The sequence below is a fragment of the Myxocyprinus asiaticus genome, chromosome 10, assembly GCF_019703515.2.
Source record: "Myxocyprinus asiaticus isolate MX2 ecotype Aquarium Trade chromosome 10, UBuf_Myxa_2, whole genome shotgun sequence".
NCBI classification, from domain to species: Eukaryota; Metazoa; Chordata; class Actinopteri; order Cypriniformes; family Catostomidae; genus Myxocyprinus; species Myxocyprinus asiaticus.
In genome coordinates this window covers 3,776,510-3,799,099 of record NC_059353.1, presented here as the reverse complement: position 1 = coordinate 3,799,099, position 22,590 = coordinate 3,776,510, and the positions used below count along the sequence as shown (strand labels likewise).

General features: G+C 40.2%; 1 protein-coding gene across 5 annotated transcripts in view; it reads right to left on the bottom strand.

The window, feature by feature from the left end:
* The window catches only part of LOC127446819 (myosin light chain kinase, smooth muscle-like), a 165,320-nt gene that overhangs the window by 120,988 nt on the left and 21,742 nt on the right, over window positions 1-22,590 (bottom strand). For 4 of the 5 annotated variants that reach the window (XM_051708069.1, XM_051708070.1, XM_051708066.1 and 1 more), the window contains exon 2: window positions 13,880-14,033. The exons of the other annotated variant lie outside the window; for it this stretch is intronic. In XM_051708069.1, the coding sequence (XP_051564029.1) occupies window positions 13,880-14,032 (153 nt within the window). In that variant the 5' untranslated portion in view covers window position 14,033. The remainder of the gene's footprint in view (window positions 1-13,879; window positions 14,034-22,590) is intronic. 5 annotated transcript variants of the gene reach the window in all.

Genomic DNA, 22,590 nt, shown 5'->3' with positions numbered 1-22,590 from the left:
TGGACAGTAATTTTATAGGAGTCTGTTGACGATTCTTTATGTTGGGGTGCCTAACAGTCAACGGATTGCTTTAAACTGTTGCAGAATAAAAAAAATAAATAAAAAAAATGTTGGATGCCTTGAACTAGGCTACACGTTGCGCACCCACAATAATCTTACATTTATGCACTTTTGAAGCACCCCAGTTACAATGGAGCACACCACTGAGGTCGGGATGCACATAAGCGGTGCTGTGCCCTAGATTGGAGCATCTCTTATTACATACCTCCTATTTATTTTTGTGTATTTATCAGTTCTTATTTTAGGACTGCCCTTAGCCTCCACATATCCCTCAGAAATACATCCACTTAGACTTAAGTTGTGATAAGCATTTTTTTGCATCAGTGCTGTTGTATAATGAAAAATTGCAAATAATCGTAAAACTGGTTAACGGTAATCTCAGTCAAAAAACTCAGTGGCATCCCTATTCTGGTCTCATGGAAACTAGGAGGTAATCACGTTCACATAAGTAATGAACACTTTCATTCTAAAATCATATTTTAACTCCACTGATGGTAAGGTTTAGGGTTTGATTTACAACTAAAATTACATCTTGCTTTTGGCACTACGCTATTGACATTTGACCCGGAAACTGGAGTACACTTGCCCATACGTTACAGCTTTGGCAACTGGGGGCAGTGATTTGAATTTTGGTAAGCACAGACAGATTTCAGCAGCAAAACTTAACCTCAACCTACTGTCGCCGAAATACACTGTGCAATCCGTCTGGCAGGCAACCCAAATATTTTTGGCATATACAATAAAGTTTAAACCTTTTTTACAAAATCTCCTTGTGGTGTGCCTCAGTGTATCTTCTGATGCTTGACTTCACCTCAGTGAAAGAAAACAAGAGTCCAACAGGAAACCAGGAGTCACAAGAAAAAGGAATTTTAATCTGTTTGTGCTCTCTCTGCTGTGCTGTCTCTCAAAACCACTACAACACATGCACATTACCACAAGCAGAGCATCAGCTTCATACTTTAGATCATTAGAAAATCGAAACTGCAAATCTAAAGTCACTGCTGTAGAGTACACGGTCAGGCTATTAAAAGGGTCATATGATCAAGGACATTTTAATTTCTCTTTTGAAATATGACTATTTTTCTATGAAAACATTCACTTTAGAACTCCAAGATTCCTTTCTAGCATTAAAAAAAAAAAACTGCACAAATTAATCATTCTGAACTCCTGCAACTCTGAGGTCAGACAAATGAATGCATCAAAACATGACCGTCTACATTTACACATGAAAGACACCTATTGGGTGATCAGAAACTTGGACCTCCCTGTCATGGCGAGTAATACAAGTGGGATAGATAATATACCGAAACACAGAAGAACTACTGACCCTAGTAAACCGTGGTAAAGTCTGTCACAACTTGTGCCGTTTCTGTAGCACTGGAAGCTCTGCACATCCTTCTGAAGAATCCCAACGTTAGAAACGAATGGCTTAGGGTAATTTTGAACAAGATCCCTGATCATTAGTCTGATATATGGAAGTCTTAAAATTACAGCATCATAAAATGCTGCCGTTATATTCTAAAAGGTTCTAAAATTAAGAAATATATATAGCCAAGATGCTAGTTTATTATGAAGTCTAAAGTTGACTGCCACACATTTTAGTCAACAGCTGGAAGCAAATCAAGAAAGTGCATATAAATGTTAAAAATAAAGCTGGATCATGTTGTGTTCAGGTGACTTAAGCCTAGGAATGTCTGCTAAGAGCAAAAACAGACATTGTGTTCAGAATTTAAAAATGGATGTGAATTCAGCCAAAGTGAAAATACATGAAGAAAGAGGAGATGCTGTCAGACTTTCCAATGACAGCCATTACAGATATGCTCCAAACCCCTGCAGCTGTACCTACAGTGAGTGTTTGTCTGCTCAAACACTTTACACTTTAAGGGCAATTCTGAGTTATTCTCGCATAAAACACTCATGACATATGGAAGCACTGCAGGTAATGTTGAGTTTCTAAACACGTCTGAGTGACTTGAAACAAAACATCTCTGCATTTATTGAAACCAAGCTGCAAAAATGTCTTTTGGAATTCGTGGAACTTGTAATGACACAAGGACCAAATACATCTGCATATGCAATGCCTGTTTTTCCATCATTTCACCCTTGGCCCCGCACACTGATGCTCAGTCAGTCACACAGGTGACGAGGAGAGAGATGGGGCCTGTCATGGGAGATACATCCAAAGTGGACTTACACAGGACACCTTCATGTGCCTGTCTGGATTTAAATGTTCCTTTACAACTCAGTACACTCAACATTGCGTTCTGCTAACGCATATGGGGAGTGTGCTTCCACACGACCTAGTTGAAACCGCTCTACAATAACGCAAATATTCTAATATTGGCTATGGTGTTTGAGCCCCGCCCTTTTAGTCGCAAAGCTGTCCACTATAAAAGCAAGCATGCAAACACCATTCCTCAGAATTTTTTCACGACAGCATTTCATCCCTCGTCTAGAAGCCCTCTACTACTTCGGCGTTGACATACACAAGTCAGCGGCCATGATCTTCATGGCAACGAAAAGGCTAAAAGAGCCGCTTGTGTTTGCATCTTTTTAAAATGTCTAAGTATTTTCTTATGTGAGGGACATATCTCGCAGTCAGATCAGCATGAGCTGCAATCACTGTCTGGGCCGTGCCCATGCAGAGACAGCTCTCAGAGACAGACTGCCCTCACTATGAGGGCATGAGTCTCGAGATGCGTTGCTCACGAATCACCCTCCTTCTGAGGGACGGTTCAGCCTCACGTGCCCTCCCACCCGCCTCTGTGACACCCGAGGGATCACACAAGGCGGCACGGTGGTGCTGCGAGGTCGAGCAGAATGAATTTGAGGTGGACCTCGTGCTGGCACATGCCCCGCGAGCCCCTCAATCTCCATGTACTGCATCTATGCCGATACAGTATGTGCGTAAAGAGCTTCAGTCCTCTGTATGAGCACGCCGCCTCATCACGTTCAGCGGTTCAGATGCTGGGGATGATGTTGTGTGTCTCGCTGCATCTGGCGAGTGGTCAATGACGCTGCCACCCCTTCCCCCAGCAAGGGCGAGGAGCGTGCACGTGCCACTGAAAAGGAGATGATTTGCGTCCTTTCAAAAGTGCCAGAGAAACCTGAAAAATCACACCTTGATGAATGTTTTGTGCAGTCCAAACGCTGTCAAGTGACTGAGTTCCGCAGATCTGCCCCGCTCTTCCCGGAACTTCATAACGAACCGACAGCGATTCCACTCTTCAATAAATTGGACCATGGGGAAGACAAGAGTTATGCCCAACTACCCGGCTAAAAACCCCACACCAGCTGCCTCAGTGCCGCCAAATGTCGTCGCCGAGCCACTGGTAACGCCACACAAGCAGTGGCCCAAACAAAGGCAGCCACCTCTGCACAAGCGCCGTGACGACGGGACCCCCGTGCAGCAAAGCGCTCCTGACACAAAATACTGTTCCCCTCTTCCACACTGCTGTTTGTCGGGAAAGGAATATTGTTGTTCAAAATGTTGTTTTCTTTGTCTCACATTAATCACTTGCAATCAAGTTTGCACATTATGCACAACCACTTCCCAATGGTGAGCGGCGCATTATCTCATGTATGAACAAAGATTGCAAGAGTACAACGCTCGCACGAGACGCTCACACTTTTTCAACTTAGAGCTTTCCCACTTCAAAGCCCATACATTATGCGCAACCGCTTCCCAATGGTGAGCGGCACATTATACCATGTTATGAACATACCAAATTGCCCTCTGTCCTGTTACATGGACGCATGGTGAGCTCTTACTGGCATTCCGATTGGGTGCTAAAAATGATCAAACATGATTATACGATCCAATTTGCATATGGTCTGCCCCGTTTCAACGGTGTTCTGTCTTCCACGGTTCCAGCCAAAGATGCGCTGGTGTAACGAGGTTGTTTCATATGAATTAATAAGCCTGCTGTCCCGCTGTGTGAAAGCGTGGCAAGTCCTCACGGGCGTGTCAGAACTGGTGTTTACAACGACGTCAAGCACAATCTGTGGTCCGACCACACACAGCGGGATTTACAGCCATTATTTCCTTGTTCTGGAGAAGGACGTCGCGCACTTGCCCATTCAAATTTTAACTCAGAAACAGACCTTAATCGCAAATCTGTCCTCAGGACTGATTTGCGTCAATAGATCTGAAGGAACATGTACTTCATGTACCAATTGCACCGCGTTACAGGCGGCTTTTAGATTTGCGTTCAAGGGAACTGTGTATCAATTTGAAGTCCTTCATTTCAGTCTGTCTCTGGCTCCCCGCACATTCATGGAACGTATCGATGCGGCACTCGCCCCATTGAAAATGAACAGTGTGCGTGTTTTGAATTACCTCAGCGATTGGTTGTTACTAGCCAATCAGAGGCACTACTGAGCAAAAACAAAAGACTTGCTGCTTTGCCAAAGGGAAAATCTGGTCAGAATGTCAACTGGGCAAAAGCACACATTTCCCCAGCCAGTAAATCTCCTTTTAATGAGTTCATGCATGCACACCTCACGAACAAGCGCGTACAGACCATTCTTCGGTGTCGGTTTCAGTTAAAACTGAAAGAAACATTACCACTGAAGTAATTTCATTTTCATGTGCATTGCGGTGACTCGCCACTGTCTGGCTGCTCTAGCACCACGGACAGCGCCAGCCTTCTACCAACAGGGTGTTATGCTGGGTCAAGTTTTCAAAAGGACAGTGCTGACCACAAATGCATCCAACACAGGTTGGGAAGCATTGTGTAATAGATGCCTGACTTTCGACACCTGGACAGGTGTGAAACGGCCATGACATGTCAACCACCTAGAGCTACTGGCTGTCTTTCTAGCTTTGAAAGCTTTTCATTCCGATATTGGGAATCACCACATTCTGATTAGTTCAGACAACACAACAGTAGGGGCGTACATATGACGCAGGGGCCCACGTATGGCCGGCGAAACACAAGTATGCATTTCCCCCGGTTCGCCTCCATTCTGTCATCAGCAAAGTCCGAGCGGACATGGAAACAGTTCCGTTAATTGCACCAAAATGGCCCAATTAGTCCTGGTTTCTGGAGATGGTAGAAGTATTGGACGGGCCTCCATGGGAAATACCACTGAAGATCTCTCAAACACAAGGCAAGTTTTGGCATCCCCAGTCAGAGCTGCGAAGCCTGCACATGTGGCCTTTGAACGGAGCACAACGGACAAGCCAGAATTGGCTCGGTCGATAATGAACACCATATTACAGGCTAGAGTGCGTCCACAAGACGCCTTTACACACTGAAATGGAATGTATTCACTAACTGGTGCTTTTCACATGTCAAAGACCCAGTGAACTACCCCATACCTGAAATTCATACATTTCTTAAGAGCCATCGGACGCAGGGCTCACTCCGTATATGGTCAAAGTTTATAGCGACTATATCTGCGCATCACGCATCTGAAACCAGCACTTCTACAGGAAAACAATTTAATCAAATACGAGGGGGCGGGGCAGCTAAATCCTCCTCGTCCGGCTACAGCCCCGACTTTGGACCTAACTTGGTCCTAAAAGTGCTCATGGTGCCTCCCTTCAAGCCTCTGAACTATGTTGAATTGCGTGTGCTTTCTTTTAAGACCACATCACTGCTGGCCTTGGCCTCAGTAATGCAGGTTGGTGATTTGCGCTACACACATACATTGAGCGCACAAGCTAGTTCAGACTGTCTGACCAACTCTGTGTGTGCTGTGGAGGCCACACAAAAGGAATGTCCGTCTCCAAGCAAAGACTTACTCACTGGATCGTTGATATGGTCACCCTGGTTTACGAGTCGCAGGGTGCGAATTGGCCAATTGGTGTTAAAGTACACTCACTAGAGGCGTGGCCTCTTCATGGGCATGGACGAACAGTGTATAGGATGGTCTTCTTAAAACACATTCACAAGGTTTTACAATTAGACATGTTGTCTCTCAAAACAAGTCCTCTGTCTAGAGCGCTTGCTATTTTATTGGCCAAATATATACTTTTGCCTCCAAGTATGGGCTCCCTGTCACTTTACACAACCGCCTGCATTTGGACCGTTGTGCACTTCATTATAAATAAACTTCCTTTCCGACTGGGTTCGTGAAGGGGTTAATCCATACTATAATGACGATAGTTCATATATATATATATATATATATATATTCTGAGCGTTCACCTCCTGGCTGACAATGAGAATCATTCTCTTGCGGCATACTCATGTCGGTCGCCATCATGTTTCCTCTCTGGGAAGGTTATGTCGTGTAGTGTGGCGTGATGGGATTCTGTTCCCCATGCGCATTAACAGAATGCAATGTCAAATGTACTGAGTCATAAGGGAACATCTCCATTACGTACATAACCTGAGACGAAGGGAACGAGACATTGTGAATGGCCGCACTACAAGACTCGAGTTCTTCGAGGTGCGATGCACTGTCACTCAGTCAGAAAATTCGGAAGAATGGTGTTTGCGCACCTGCTTTTATAGCGGACAGCTTTGCGCCTAAAAGGGCGGGGCTCAAACACCATTGCCAATATTAGAATGTATGCGTTAGCTGAACGCAATGTCTCGTTCCCTTCGTTTGACCGCTTTATACATATCTCAGGTCGCTTTTAAAATATACAGTGTCAAGTTACAACTCTGAAGAGAAGCTGCTGCCTCCTGTTTTTAGTACAAATGCATCATGGACGTGTTCTTTCGCCCATCTGCGCTATTTTTAGTTATTGGCGTATGAAAACATGGAATGTTACAGGAAACTGGATGTGGACGTGTCCTCAGCATAGAGTGAATTGTACGTTCAGCTCATATCATACCAATCATAATACGATTCAAGCTTTACAAAGGAACTCTTATTGAAGGATGGGGCAGTTAAAAACACTTGAACGCGATTGCAAAAACTGAGTAAACCGTTTCATTCATGAATAAAAGGGATAGTTCACCCAAAAATGAAAATTCTCTTATAATTTACTTACCCTCATACCATCCCAGATGTATATGACTATTTTCTCTTTGATGAAAAATATCTCGGGTCAGTAGGTTCTTATAATGGATGTGGATGGCAACCATTTTTGATGCTACAAAAAGCACAGACAATCAGCTTTAACACCATCCATACAACTCCAGTGGTTAAATGAATGTCTTAAAAGCAATACGATCGCTTTTGGTGCAAAAAAGATAAATATTCGTGGTACTTTAACAATAATCGCTTCCGTTAGGCAGCGGTATGTGCATACACAAGAGGGCTGAGGTCATGCGGTCTCTCGTATGACGTATTAGTGTTGGCATGTTCACACGAGAAGTGACGCATGTGAGACACCCAAAAGAGCAGCGCTATTTACAACGGAGGAGGAGGAATGCTGTACAGACCGAACACCGTAAACAAATTGAAGCAAATTTAAACGAATGTCAGAAGACTTTCATTTAAGAGGAGAAGAGATACAAGTTTTTGCATGTCATATTTATTTGAATACGAGTACTCTGACCAGGAGCACAGGGAGATGGAGGCTGGACCAACAAGCCTCAGAGACGGAGAGCTCAGGAGACGTGGTGGTGCACATGTAGGCAAAGCCAACAGAAGTAGAGAGTGTCTGCCATGCCATCACTGGAAAGACATCGTGACCTCAGCCCTTTCATGAATGCGCAAACTGCTGCTTACTGAACGTGATGATATTTATAAAGTACATAAATACTGATTTTTTTTTATTTTTTTTTTTACACAAAGCAATCGTATCGCTTTATAAGACATGCATTTAACCACTGGAGTCGTATAGATGACGTTAATGCTGACTGTATATTTCTTCAAATGTGTTCTGGTGAAGAAAGGAAGACATACACATCTGGGATGGCATGAGGGTGAGCAAATGAGAATTTTCATTTTTGGGTGAACAATCCCTTTAATATGTCATGACTGTGTGATAGATTATGGTGCCGACACCTGTTTACACCGGGCGCGTCCGTTAACGCAACGCGATGCAGCGGCTTGAGGCAGTCTACATCAGGCACATTGACACAAACTTTCTAAACCATTTATTTGTGTGGTTGGTCGTAGTAGCACCACTGCATGCATCAGTTTACTGTTGGCGCAACGCAATGCACCACAACGGATGCTTCTATGGTAGACAGCATCAAGGATTATAATGGGTTCTATTACTTTTGATGTGACTCTCATGTCCGGTGTAGACAGGGTGGGAGTGTTGACAGTTGTGCTTGAGATTAACAGTTTAATATATTCAGATGCAATGTGTTGGATGTGCGTTGTGTAAACCCTGACATTTAGTTTTATGTTTTAGTGCCCATTCATTTTATTCTGACTGAGCTCCAAAAATGGTTCTATTTGAGGGGCTGCATGATGTTAGCCAACCATTTACGTTGAAGTTTTAAGGAAGCACTTAGGCCAAAACTGGGCGTTTCAGACAGAGGGCCAGAGACAGTGAGCAAAATGATCTTATTACTAAATTATGATTAATGCAAAAAAACATTAACATTATCACTGGACCTCAGGGAAGATAATAAAACTAATATAATATATATATATATATATAAAATAAAAAAAAAAATAAAAAGAGCATTTCATGACCCCTTTAACATACAGGGACTAAAAAAGGTTCAAAGATCGGAAACAAATTTTAGCAGAACGTAATAGAAAACTGCAACTAAGTAATTTTCAAAATTTCTGGAGTGAAAACGTTATTTTTACAAGCTGGAAACCGGTCATAACTGGTTAATTTTGGTCCGATATTTTTTTCATGAAACTAAAGGCCAAAGGGTTTAATCACAGTATATTTTTGGAACTACAGCACTTCATGTTGCCCAAAAATACTAAATGTGCTTTGAACCTGAAGGAAACTGCTGAATCTCACATTTCTTTGCATAACTGTCCGTTGTGGATGTTGTATTCTGTGAATGAAGACCCTTTTAACAACCATGTATGTTTTTCCAGACCAGATTGCTTGCTTCTTGTGAGCATAGGTGAATTATGGACCGGGCCAATGGGGCCAGTGCCAGGGGCCCTTGACCCTAGAAGAAAATTGGCTGAATCAATACAGTCCACGGAACAGTCTATCTTGACTCAATTCAACAGATGCATTACCAGGGTTGGGAGGATTACTTGATGTATTCCACTACAGATTACATGCTGTAAAATGTAACTTGTAACATTCCGTTAGATTACTCAAGGTCAGTAACGTATTCTAAATGCTTTAGATTACTTCTTCAGCACTGGTAGATTTTTTTCACTTGTTTTGACTATAAAAACTCTGCCAGTACAGTAAGACAAAATACACATTCTCTGAAAAACCTAAATATCTTATGCAGTGTTGTTTCTAAAACAAGATCAAATTGATCTTGTTTTAAGGATTTTTAGATATTTTTACAGGAAATACAAAAATCAAGAATATGATGTTTACCCTAATATCAAAAGTCTTCCTAGAAAATTAGAAATAATGATTTAACGTGAATTTTCTGGATTAAAAAAAAAACTTGATCGTGCCTAGTAACGTGCATGTAAAATGGCTAGAAATAGCATTTTAGTTTAGCGTAAAGCTGACAATTTACACAAGGTTTATTTCTATTTCATCTGCTCCAAACTTACTTCAAACTTACTTCTCTGTCTGCTCGTATGAATGTAACACATCATAAGAAAGTGTTTCACCGCTGTTCAAATGCACTTTGGATCACATCTTTTATATGTATAAATGTTTTCCATCTGAAAGGACTAAATATTAAATGAAACAAATGACAATAAAATGCAAAGTAATCTCTTCAGTAATCAAAATACTTTTTGAATGTAACTGTATTCTAATTACCAATGATTTAAATTGGAACTGTAGTGGAATAGTTACTTATTTTGTATTTTAAATAGGTAATCCCGTTACATGTATTCCATTACTCCCCAACCCTGTGTATTACATTGTGTTTGTCAAACAGCAAACAATAAGCGTGATGCGAATGTTATTTTGGTCCCATCGGCATAGCGAAAAGCCACATTTAAGCTGTGCAAGTTATCAAAAATCTGCACGTCCAATTTCAAATTTCAACCGTCACAGAAATTCAGTTGAGCTGAGAGCCAAAGAGAGTGACGTTACACTGGTAAATGAAATGGGAAATAAATTTCAGTAATTTTATGGTATTTCTACTTATTTTGACCTATTTTTATTTCAGTAAGCAAAAAGACAAAAAGTAGACAAAACTGTCTCATCCATGCCTGCAATATTCTTCACCAGCAGGTTAGTAATTTCAAACTTCAAATCACTAAAATCTCTTTTGTGGATTGACCAGTTATCCTGATGGCAGGTTTTGTCCAACCAATGGCAAATGGGAAGAGTATTTAGGAAAACTGTTTCAAACAGTTTTTTTTTTTGGTGATATTAGAGGCACAGAAATGACACCTCAATTTTAAAGATTAACACCCGCAGTTTCCATTTTTTTCAGGTTTCTATTAGTTTCAGCCTCAAACGGCATACCACTGACTACCTGCATTCTACAGACCATCTGATGCATAGTGTCTAACAAGGGCGTAGCTTTGGCTTGAATATTGGTGGGGGTTGCAGCGTAAAGCATCTAAACATCCCTTTATTAGGACACTGTATTTTAAAGAATTTTGTAAAAATCCAAATAACTTTACAGATCTTTATTGTAAAGGGTTTAAACAATGTTTTCCATACTTGTTCAATGAACCATAAACAATTAATGAACATGCACCTGTGGAACAGTCGTTAACACACTATCAGCTTACAATGGTAGGCAATTAAGGTCACAGTTAGGAAAACTTAGGCCATTAAAGAGACCTTTATACTGACACCAAAAGAAAGATGCCCAGGGTCCCTGCTCATCTGCGTGAACATCCCTAGGCATGCTGCATGGAAGCATGAGGACTGCAGATGTGGCCAGGGCAATAAATTGCAATGTCCGTACTGCGAGATGCCTAAGAGCACTACAGGGAGACAGGAAGGACAGCTGATCGTCCTCACAGTGGCAGACCACGTGTAACACCTACACAGGATTGGTACATCCAAATATCACACTAGTGGGACAGGTACAGGATGGCAACAACGACTGCCCAAGTTACACCAGGAACGCACAATCCCTCCATCAGTGCTCAGACTGTCTGCAGTAGGCTGAGAGAGGCTGGACTGAGGACTTGTAGGCCTGTTGTAAGGCAGGCCCTTACCAGACATCACCAGGGAAGACATCCTCCTCCCTCATGTGGTACCCTTCCTGCAGGCTCATCCTGACATGACCCTCCAGCATGACAATGCCACCAGCCATACTGCTCATTCTGTGTGTGATTTCATGCAAGACAGGAATGTCAGTGCTCTGCCAAGGCCAGCAAAGAGCCCGGATCTCAATCCCATTGAGCACGTCTGGGTCCTGTTGGATCGAAGGGTGAGGGCTAGGGCCATTCCCCCCAGAAATGTCCAGGAACTTGCAAGTGCCATGGTGGAAGAGTGGGGTAACATCTCACAGCAAGAACTGGCAAATCTGGTGCAGTCCATGAGGAGGAGATGCATTGCAGCAGATACTGACTGTTACTTTTGACCCCCCCACATTATTCCATTTATGTTAGTCACATGTCTGTGAAACTTGTTCAGTTTATACCTTTTATGTTCATACAAATATTTACACGTTAAGTTTGCTAAATATAAAAGCAGTTGAAAGTGAGAAGATGTTTCTTTTTTTTTTTTTTTTTGCTGAGTTTACATGTTTCCATTGATCATGGTATAAATATTAGGGGGGTTGTACTTGCTTGTTTTGATTATTGGGGGGGGTTACTTCCACACACACCCCCCACCACCCCGGAAACTATGCCCCTGATGACTAAGGTCAAAAGCTGGTGAAAATATGCAGTTCTCATCTGATTAGGTAGTGGTTACAAGATACATTGAGCATTTGAGGTAGTAGTCACTGAATGACCAAGGTTAGTTTTCAGGTTCATGGAAAGATATTGGGTTTTTGTCAAATCAACCAAATTTCAGAAATGTCCCCAGCTGTAATTTTTATTAATACTTGTCCTGAAGATAGATAAATGATAATGAAACCCAAAATATGAGTTGCCATGAGTCAATATTTACTGAGCAATTCATTAATTTGTAGAAGGGGGTCAAAATGACAATATTTACTAATGATTTGGAACAAAACAAGAGCTCCATATCTCTGGGATTTAATGGTGTAGTGCCTTAAATACCCCCCCCCCCCAAAAAAAAAAATGTTTGTTCACAACCAGAATCTAAAAGGATAAAAAAAAAAAAAAAAAAAAAAAAAGAATTTCCCCATCATTGGCATCTAACACAATTAGGGGTGGCAAAGTCTAAAGATTTATTATCAACCTCCCTACCTCTGTGTAAAAATGTGACCGCCATCTTTCTCAGACATTTTTCATTTTCACCACCCTCTACAAAAAAAAAAATAATGCTTTTCTTATTAAAGATGGATTTATGGCATTTAATTAGGCTTTCATCATTATGCATTTATTTTATTTTTTTAGGTGAAACAAAGTATCCAGTGCTCTTTTTAAAGTTTTGTTTGGTGCACATAATAGCACTACATAACTTCATATTAAACTTTGTTGTCTGAGTTATGTGGAATTAGTTATTACTTTAGGATGGACAGAAATTATAATCTTAGTCTACACACATTTTCTTTTTTTTTTTTGCTAGTTGGGGACCAACACTACTGCGCCATTATTTTGAGTTTTTCATGTCAGGTGTGTTAGTATCAGATACACTTACCCCTAAACACATTAGAACAAATTAAACTATGACTGGTTGCTTCAAATGACATTTAGACAGTCTCTTCCTGTTTAAGTGGCCAGTTCTTGGCCAGAACAAGCAAGGGACCGTATGCCAAAAAACTGTCTATGCAAGACCAGGATTGTATAAACTTGACTGTTGCAGAAGAAACACTTGGAATTTGAGATTCTGATTAAATCTTCAGAGACAAAGCAGCAAGAAAAGTCTCTCAATCTCCTCTCAGACCCCAGACAGCACACAAACATACACAGCTTTAGAAGCCATTTATTATTTAAGTTTCCACTGTGTTTGCCTGCTGTGTCACTGAGGCTGCAAGGACGCGTCTAAATTCTAAAAGCACTTCCTGTTCTAAACACTTTCTCAGAACATTAGACATACATTTGTCTAAAACTTCTAAAATAATAACTGTTAAATAGGGGAAGAAAAAAAGCACTTGATTTATTTTGTATGTTTCAGTTATCAGCTGAGGAAAAAGAGTAAGGGATGACATTTCAAATGAAGGGTCTCATACAGTATTTCAGTCAACTATGTAGAGGACAAAACAAGGCCATCCAACTAGACCAGCAGAAATACAGCAGGGGAAGATGTTCAGGCCTTTTGGCTCCAAAACATCTCAAATTATTGGCATGTATCATATGTCTGATATAGAATACTGTACAGAAAATGTATTAATTGCTCTATTCAAAAGTGAGCTGCCTGAAAGGGACTATTGTACCCCATATTTGCTTAAGTATTTTTCTGCTTAGAGTATCGCTTTGTTAGCTTAGCAACATGCTAACAAAACTATTGAAATCAGTTCAATTTCGTGCCTGCTTCTTGTGAGGACCACTATACAAGTGTGGTATGGGTAGTTGCAACCTATATAAAGCATTTCAAATCAGTCACATATGAGGTTCCTTTTAGGTTTAGATACTGCCAATGTAGGCTGTAGACAAGGCAGCTCACAAGGTTTTAGAACACGGCTTGTTGTTGGGAAGCTCGAATGATATTAGAGGCACTAGACAGACACAGTGTCTTCTTCGTGATTCCAGTGGGGATCAGTCTGTACCCGGCTGTAGACTGGATGGCAGACTGTGGATTTAAAGCATCTCTCACCTTGCCTTCGAGGCGTGCGCTGCTCCCCTGGCAGACACGGGTATTACGTGGCGGTAGAGTAAAAACAGGGGCTTCATTACTGGGGGAACCTCGGCCCAGAGTCACAGTTGTCTTTGAGACATGAGAGCTCATAAACTGAACATCACCCATCATTCTGCAAACACACACATAAATGAAGTTCAGTGCCATGTTATTTTTGACAAATTGTGTAATCAGCAGAACAATTTGAGGGAAACATTGAACATGTATAAAACAATATCCCCTTCAGCATGAAGTTTATGAAAAACCTGATGATCCATATTCCAAAGAGCATCTTGTGCACTTAAATGAAATCAAGGAATTCTGACCTTCCAAAAGGAGTTAACATGGACAATTTCTCAAAGTTGCTTATTTGATTTACCTAGAAATATGAATTATTAAAGTATTTTTCTTCATTAAGTTTCACATTTTTCAAAATCCTACAACCATTTATTTTAAAGTTAAATTAGATTTTGAAATCCAGATTTTCAGGCCCTTGAACTTACAGGCAACAGTGCAAATGTAAGTGATCATGAAAGGACTACACATTTATTTAATAGAAATAAACCGCAGTTTTACAATACTGCAAACATAAAAACCCTCAAGACACAGAATGAGCTAGGACTCACCAACTAACAACCGTTAAAGTACAACACCTGCTAAAGAACAAAGGAAACAAGAGGGCTACTTATACACAAGGGCTAATTAGTTAACATCAATTATCAAGGCACACCTGAAAACAATGAGTGGAGGGACCAATCAATGACAATGAAAAAAGAACACCAACAAGACATAACAAAACTTCAAAATAAAAGTCAAGGAATAGATTCATGAACGCATCAAAACCCCCCAAAAAAACATGTTAGGCAGACAAAAACTTAACATTTAAAACATGCAGGCAGGGTGGGGGAGTAATGAAATACATGTAACGGGATTATGTATTTAAAATACAAAATATAAGTAACTGTATTCCACAACAGTTCCAATTTAAATCATTGGTAATTAGAATACAGTTACATTCAAAAAGTATTTTGATTACTGAAGAGATTACTTTGCATTTTATTGTCATTTGTTCCATTTAATATTTAATCCTTTCAGATGGAAAACATTTATACATATAAATGATGTGATCCAAAGTGCATTTGAACAGCGGTGAAACACTTTCTTATGATGTGTTACATTCATACGAGCAGACAGAGAAGTAAGTTTGAAGTAAGTTTGGAGCAGAAGAAATTTAAATAAACCTTGTGTAAATTGTCAGCTTTACGCTAAGCTAAAATGCTATTTCTGGCCATTTTACATGCACATGTTATCAGGCACGATCATATTTTTTATCAAGAAAATTCACGTTGGATCATAATTAATTTTTTCTAGTAAGACCTTTGATATTAGGGCAAAAATCATATTCTTGATAATAATTTTTGTATTTCCTGTAAAAATATCTAAAAACCCTTAAAACAAGACCAATTTGATTTAACTTGTTTTAGAAAAAATACTGCATAAGATGTTTAGGTTTTTCAGAGAATGTATTTTTAACATGTGTATTTTGTCTTACTGTAGAGTTTTAGACTTTAGAGTTTTTATAGTCAAAACAAGTGAAAAAATCTACCAGTGCTGAAGAAGTAATCCAAAGTATTTAGAATACGTTACTGACCTTGAGTAATCTAACGGAATACGTTACAAATTACATTTTACAGCATGTATTCTGTAATTTGTAGTTGAATACATTTCAAAAGTTACCCTCCTAACCCTGCATGCAGGTAAGGTTCAACAGATATGTAAGCATGTATTAGCTACTCCATAAGCATGGATAAGCATCCCTCGGTTGAGTTTCAGGTCAAGATTTTCAATGACCTATAATAAATTCACCAAATTCTTTACATTCACACATACAGTTTAGCACCATATATGTCCATGTTTTAGATACAGACTCCACTAGAGCTGTCTGCACTTAATACGTTACATATAAAACACAGTGTTTTTACATTCATGAGGGAAGACTGGGGTTTAAACAGTGCTGCAAGTAAATTGCAGATATTTTCAATATAATACTCATAACACAGTTTTCTTTTCAACTCTTAAATGCATACATCGGTTCTTTAGTGACACACTTTACCCCGTCCATTTTTTTGGAGTTATGCCTCCATCTATTTAGTATTCCTCAACCTTTCTCTTATGAGTAGTGTAACAATAAAAAAATCCACAAAAAAAAAAAAGTTAATAACATATTAACAAGTTAATATTGCAAAAAATGTATTGTTTCTAATTGTTTGATTACCAAAGGAGTATAGGGTATAAGGAGTATTGTGTCACAAAATATATTTTGATATTTTTATGATTATTTCATATCTATATAAGTTTATTATGACAGGTTAACTATTTACTTGTGTATTACAAGAAAAATAAGTGGCTTACTATATTCATACAAATTACTATATCATATAGTTTTTTGTTTTTGTTTTTTTTTGTTTTTTCAACAATGGTGAAATATCAGTATCCCAAATGCGTGTACACATACATATCATACATGCTATTTGTTCCTTAAGGTGGCACTGATTTTTCAGTGACTGACTTGATTTACATTTGACATTGCTATTTGACAAAGAAGCAATGTGGAAGTAAACTAGAGCAAGTACAACAAACGAACATTATTGACATTTTTGTGTACTCCTGAAATTCTGTACATTTTATGCCTGAGAAAATACATATGTAGATTTTATGTAGCTTATGTGTTGTGTAGCTCAAAATGTATTCGACAGCCAGTTGCATCTTATAAAATTTCACCATGGAAAAATATAACAGTTATATTCTATAAACACCCATGCATTTAAGAGTGAAAACAGCATATACAGTGTGGTCCAAATATCTGAGACCACATTGAACATCTGGGATTATTTTTTTAATAGATTTTTTTCATTTTGACAAATTTAAAACTAAGACATATTATGACCTAAAATTAATAAGAAATATTAAACTATTTCTAGATCACTAATTAAATTTGGGACATTAACCATGTTAGCTCTTTGGTACAAAAGGTCAGGTTTCTTTGCTTACATTGAAAAACAAAAGATGCTCTTTTGAACTTTCTTAAATCATGCTGAGATATCAACAGGTTTGGAACAAACTTGTGGAGTCAACAAATCACTTTTTATTGTCACACAACCATATACACAAGTGCAATAGTGTATGAAATTCTTGGGTGCAGTTCCGAGCAACATAGCAGTCGTGACAGTGATGAGACATATAACAATCTACAATAAACTTCAGATTAACACAACACAATTAAAAATCTAATATACACATAATTACACATTATACAATAAAAAAAAATAAAAAAATAGTATATATAGTATATATAAAATGTACAGTAGGTTGTATTGTACTGTATTGACATTTAGGCAGTCGGTTGATAGTCAGTTGCCAGTGTGTTGTTAAGAGAATATAATTTATGACAGTCTAGTGTGAGATAATACGATTAATAAAGTGCAGTGCTGATGTATGCTGATATACTGTCATGAAGTCGGCTGGTGCGGGTCCTGATGCTTCGATACCGCCTGCCTGATGGTAGCAGTGAGAACAGCCCATGGCTCGGGTGGCTGGAGTCTCTGATGATCCTCTGAGCTTTTTTTCACACACCGCCTGGTGTATATGTCCTGGAGGGAGGGAAGCTCACCACCGATGATGTGTCTGGCAGTTCGCACCACACTTTGCAGGGCTTTGCGGTTGTGGGCGGTGCTATTGCCATACCAGGCGGAGATGCAGCCAGTCAGGATGCTCTCTACAGTGCTGGTGTAGAACCGTGTGAGGATGTGGCGGTTCATTCAAAACTTCCTCAGCCGTCTCAGGAAGAAGAGGCGCTGATGAGCCTTCTTCACAACGGCCTCAGTGTGGACGGACCATGTGAGTTCCTCAGTGATGTGGACACCCAGGAACTTGAAGCTGCTGACTCTCTCCACTGGTGCTCCATTGATGGTGATGGGGCTGTGTTCTCTTTCTCTTCTCCTGAAGTCCACCACAAGCTCCTTTGTCTTACTGACGCTGAGGGAGAGGTTGTACTCCTGATACCAGCGTGTCAGAGTGTGCACCTCCTCTCTGTAGGCTGTTTCATCATTGTCAGTGATCAGACCTACCACCGTCGTGTCATCAGCAAACTTAATGATGGCATTGGAACTATGTGTTGCCACACAGTCATGTGTGTACAGGGAATACAGGAGTGGGCTAAGAACACAGCCCTGCAGGGCTCCAGTGTTGAGGGTCAGTGATGAGGAGATGTTACTGCCCATTCTAACCACATGGCGTCTGCTTGACAGGAAGTCCAGGATCCAGCTGCACAGCGAGCTGTTTAAGCCCAGAGCCCGGAGTTTCTCATCAAGCTTGGAGGGCACTGTGGTGTTGAATGCTGAGCTGTAGTCTACAAACAGCCTTCCTTTTTTCCAGGTGGGAGAGAGCAGTGTGTATTGTAGATGCAATGGCATCACCAGTGGAGTGGTTGTTGCGGTAAGCAAACTGCAATGGGTCCAGTGATGGAGGCAGCACAGAGCAGATGTAATCTCTGATTAGTCTCTCAAAGCATTTGCTGATGATGGGGGTCAGAGCAACAGGACACCAGTCATTTAAGCAAGTGATTTTTGATTGCTTTGATACAGGCACAATGGTTGACGTTTTAAAGCATGTGGGGACTACAGACAAAGAAAGGTTGAAAATGTCCGTAAAAACACCAGCCAGTTGGTTCGTGCACGCTCTGATGACGCGGCCCGGAATGCCGTCTGGACCCGCGGCTTTACGGATATTCACCCGTCGGAAGGATCGGGTTACATCCACTACAGGGACGGAGAGTGAACTAACTTCTGTAGGTTCGGCCGTGGGCGCTCTCTCTGCGAGGGCGGTGTTATTTCCCTCGAAACGAGCATAAAAAGTATTTAGCTCATTTGGGAGAGAGGCAGCGGTGTTCACGGTGGAGATTTAATTCCCTTTAAAGTCCATGATGATATTAATTCCCTGCCACATGCTTCTAGAGTTGGTGGTGTTAAACTGTCCTTCAATCTTGTTCCTGTACTGGTGTTTAGCTGCTCTGATAGTTTTTCGGAGGGCATAACTGGCTTGTTTATGCTCCTCCGCGTTCCCAGAATTAAAAGCGGAGGTCCACATATTAAGTGCTGCATTAAGTGCCACACGAATATCGCTATCAATCCAAGGTTTCTGGTTCGGGTAGATCCATATTGTTTTGGATGGAACAACATCCTCTACTCACTTTCTGATGAAACACGTTACGCTATCAGCGTAAACCTAGCTGTCGTCATCAGAGGCAGACCGGAACATCTCCCAGTCTGCGTGATCAAAAACAGTCTTGTAGCATAAAGTCTGATTGGTCCAATCAACACTGGATCGTTCTGAGGGTGGGTGGTTCTTGTTTCAGTTTCTGCCTGTAAGCGGGCAGAAGCAGAATGGAAGAATGGTCCGATTTGCCGAATAGTGGGTGGGGGAGGGATTTGTAGCCATCCCGGAAGGGAGAGTAGCAATGGTCCAAAACCTGGTCCCCTCGTGTGTTAAAACTGATGTGTTGGTGGTATTTTGGTGCAATTGATTTAAAATTGGCTTTGTTAAAGTCCCCAATCACAATGAACACAGCCTCAGTGTGCATGGTTTCCTGCTTGCTTATAATCCCGTACAGTTCCTTGAGTGCCCGGTCTGTGTCGGCTTGTGGGTGGATGTACACAGCAGTGATAATGACCACTGTGAATTCCCTCGGTAGCCAGGACGGTCGACACAGAAGCATGAGAACTTCCAGATCAGGAGAGCAGAAAGACTTGATAGAATGTACATTCCTCTGATCACACCAGGATTTGTTGATCATAAAACATACACCACCACCTCTGCTTTTACCTGAGAGATCTTTCACTCTGTCCGCTCGGTGCACGGAGAACCCCGCAGGTTCGATGGCTGAGTCTGGAATCTCCGCAGACATCCAAGTTTCTGTAAGGCAGATAATGCAGCAGTCCCTTGTCTCTCGTTGGAAAGAGATCCGCGCTCTTAGCTCGCAAAGCTTGTTGTCCAGAGATTGAACATTTGCCAGTAGAATACTGGGTAGCGGGGGTCGATTTGCACAACTTCTTTCTCTGATGAGAACGCCGGCTCTGTTTCCCCTTTTCCTTCTGCGTTTTCGCGGCTGGGTAGCCCAAACAAAGGGCTCCGCTGGCGTGTTTGTAAACAGCGGGTCGGCATTAAGGAATTTGAAGTCCGGTTTACGGTGTGTAATTGCAGAACCAATATCCAAAATTGTTTGTCTGTCGTAAACAATAAGGCAGATAACATCCAAGACAAAAAACATAAGAATTGTAAACAAAACAAACAAAAAACTGCAATGTTGTTTCGGAGCTCGCAACGCAGCAGCCATACTCATTGCCAACTTGAGTCCAAAATGGTTCAGCAATAACAGCTCAAGTGCATGCTGTCATGATAGCAAAAGGGAGACATACCAAATACAGAGACAATCTGAAATTCATGTTTTTCAATTAAACCTTTTTCTCAGATTGTGTATATATACAGTGTATATATATTGAATCCACTAATGAAGTGTTTTCATTAGTGGATTCAGACCTTTGGACAACATTGTACAGCAGGGCTAGTCAACTGGCGGCCCGTGGGCCAAATCCGGCCCACCAATTATCTTTATCTGGCCCTCCAAATTTTTTATTTTAGATATACCAGAGTGATTCGGCACACAACTCAGAGTTCAAAGGCGTGAGCCACAGCAATCAGAAGGTGAGTTTAACAACGCTCAATGGTGCGTGCAACAGCATTCCGCCGCCATCAGTTGACCAGACCGGAGCACATGTTTAAGCTTTTCTGGCGATAGTTTAGTCGCACTGCTTTGCAAAACATGGATAGCATCATTTTGGTGAGCATTTGATAGCGCCTTTTTCAATCAAATGTATATATATATAAATTTCTTAGTTGTGTGAAGTGCTGTCAAATCTACAGATGTAAAAAAAACAATTGCAGTTGTTACAGAAATGTTGTCAGCACATATGCACATCTTAGGCAACAAAAGAGAAACCGATGATGAAAACCGAACGTTTAAAGAAAATGTGCTGAAAAAAAATAGCTTTTATTTACGATTCTTGAAGTGTCAAACAAGCATGTCTCATCTATTCAGGGTCAGTAGTGCTCATAAAAACAGTGATAACGTGAAACTGATCCTGCAAATATCCTGATAATATTTGGTTGTATATACAGCTGTGTGTCAGCCATCTCAATCAAGAACAGAATCAACACAATTTGTTCTTCTTTTACCAATGATTATCTGCACAAAAATCTGGCTCCTGCACTGGCTATTGTGTGCAAATTCACAACATTTGAAGGACTAATATTTCCCTCAATGAGTAAGATGATACTTTATAGAGAAAATGGAAGAATAGACATTTTATCTCCTTTTTTCCCCAAAAAGAAAATTAAATTGATTAATTAAGTAAAAATGACATTTTTATATGACCATTGTTTACATATGTGGGTTGATATTGTAATAAGGCTTTAGCAGTTCTAAATGTTCCTCATCAGTGTTCATAATTTGTAAACAATAGCCCTAAAATGTTAAAATGATCATCGTTTTGTTTAGCTTTTTTCTTCCATGTAAAGTTGATCAAAACTTATTTGTTAGTTAAGAGTGTAAGTCATGTTTGTTCTTCAGCCAGATCTTATGAAGGAATTTATGGCCAGACTGTGTACAGTATATCCTGTGACTATTTTAATATAAATAAACAAATAGTATTAAGGGTGTTATTTTAATGTAACGTTACTTGCGATGAAAGTGCTAGCTAAAATTAATACAGAAAACATTTTGGCCCCTGCCAAATTTTCGTATGGATAATCTGGCCCCTGCAAGAAAGTAGATAAAGAGCCCTGCTGTACAGTATGTATTTCTGGCTGATATAATCCATAAATTTGACAGTCTCTGTTTTACAAATATTGAACATTCAGTTCAGACGTTTGATGACTACAGTCAAATCTGACAGTGACCTATGCATTAAAATTTGCTCTGACTGTATCGTGCAATAGCTCTAAGAGATACAGCACAACAGCATTAGCAAAGTGAACAAAAATTGTCAACACGACATTAACATACAACTAATCAAATACTAAACAAATTGCAACGTTCCACATTTTACAGCAGCATTAATAGCAACAAAACTTTTGCAAAAATTAGCTGAGAATGGATTCACTTCAGACCACAAATGCAACATGTGGTTTTCCAGCATGAAAAAATGCTCTGTTTGCTTCACTAAAGTTTTTGTATTGTGCCCTCCAGGGCCAGTTACATATGGAGTAAATAGAGAGGCATAATCGTCAGTGAAAACACAAAAACATGCTAACCTGTAATTACACGTTATAACATAGTGCATTCAGAAAGTATTCAGACCCCTTCATTTTTTTCTCATTTTGTTATGTTGCAGCCTTATTCTAAAATGCTTTAAATTATTATTATTTTTTCATATCAATCTACACTCCATACCCCATAATGACAAAGCAAAAAACAGATTTTTGATTACTGCAAATTTATCAAAAATATAAAACTGAAATATCACTTTGACATAAGTATTCAGACCCCTTAACTCAGTACTTAGTTGAATTACCTTTGGCAGTGATTACAGCCTCAAGTCTTTTTGGGTATGATATGACAAGCTTTATACACCTGG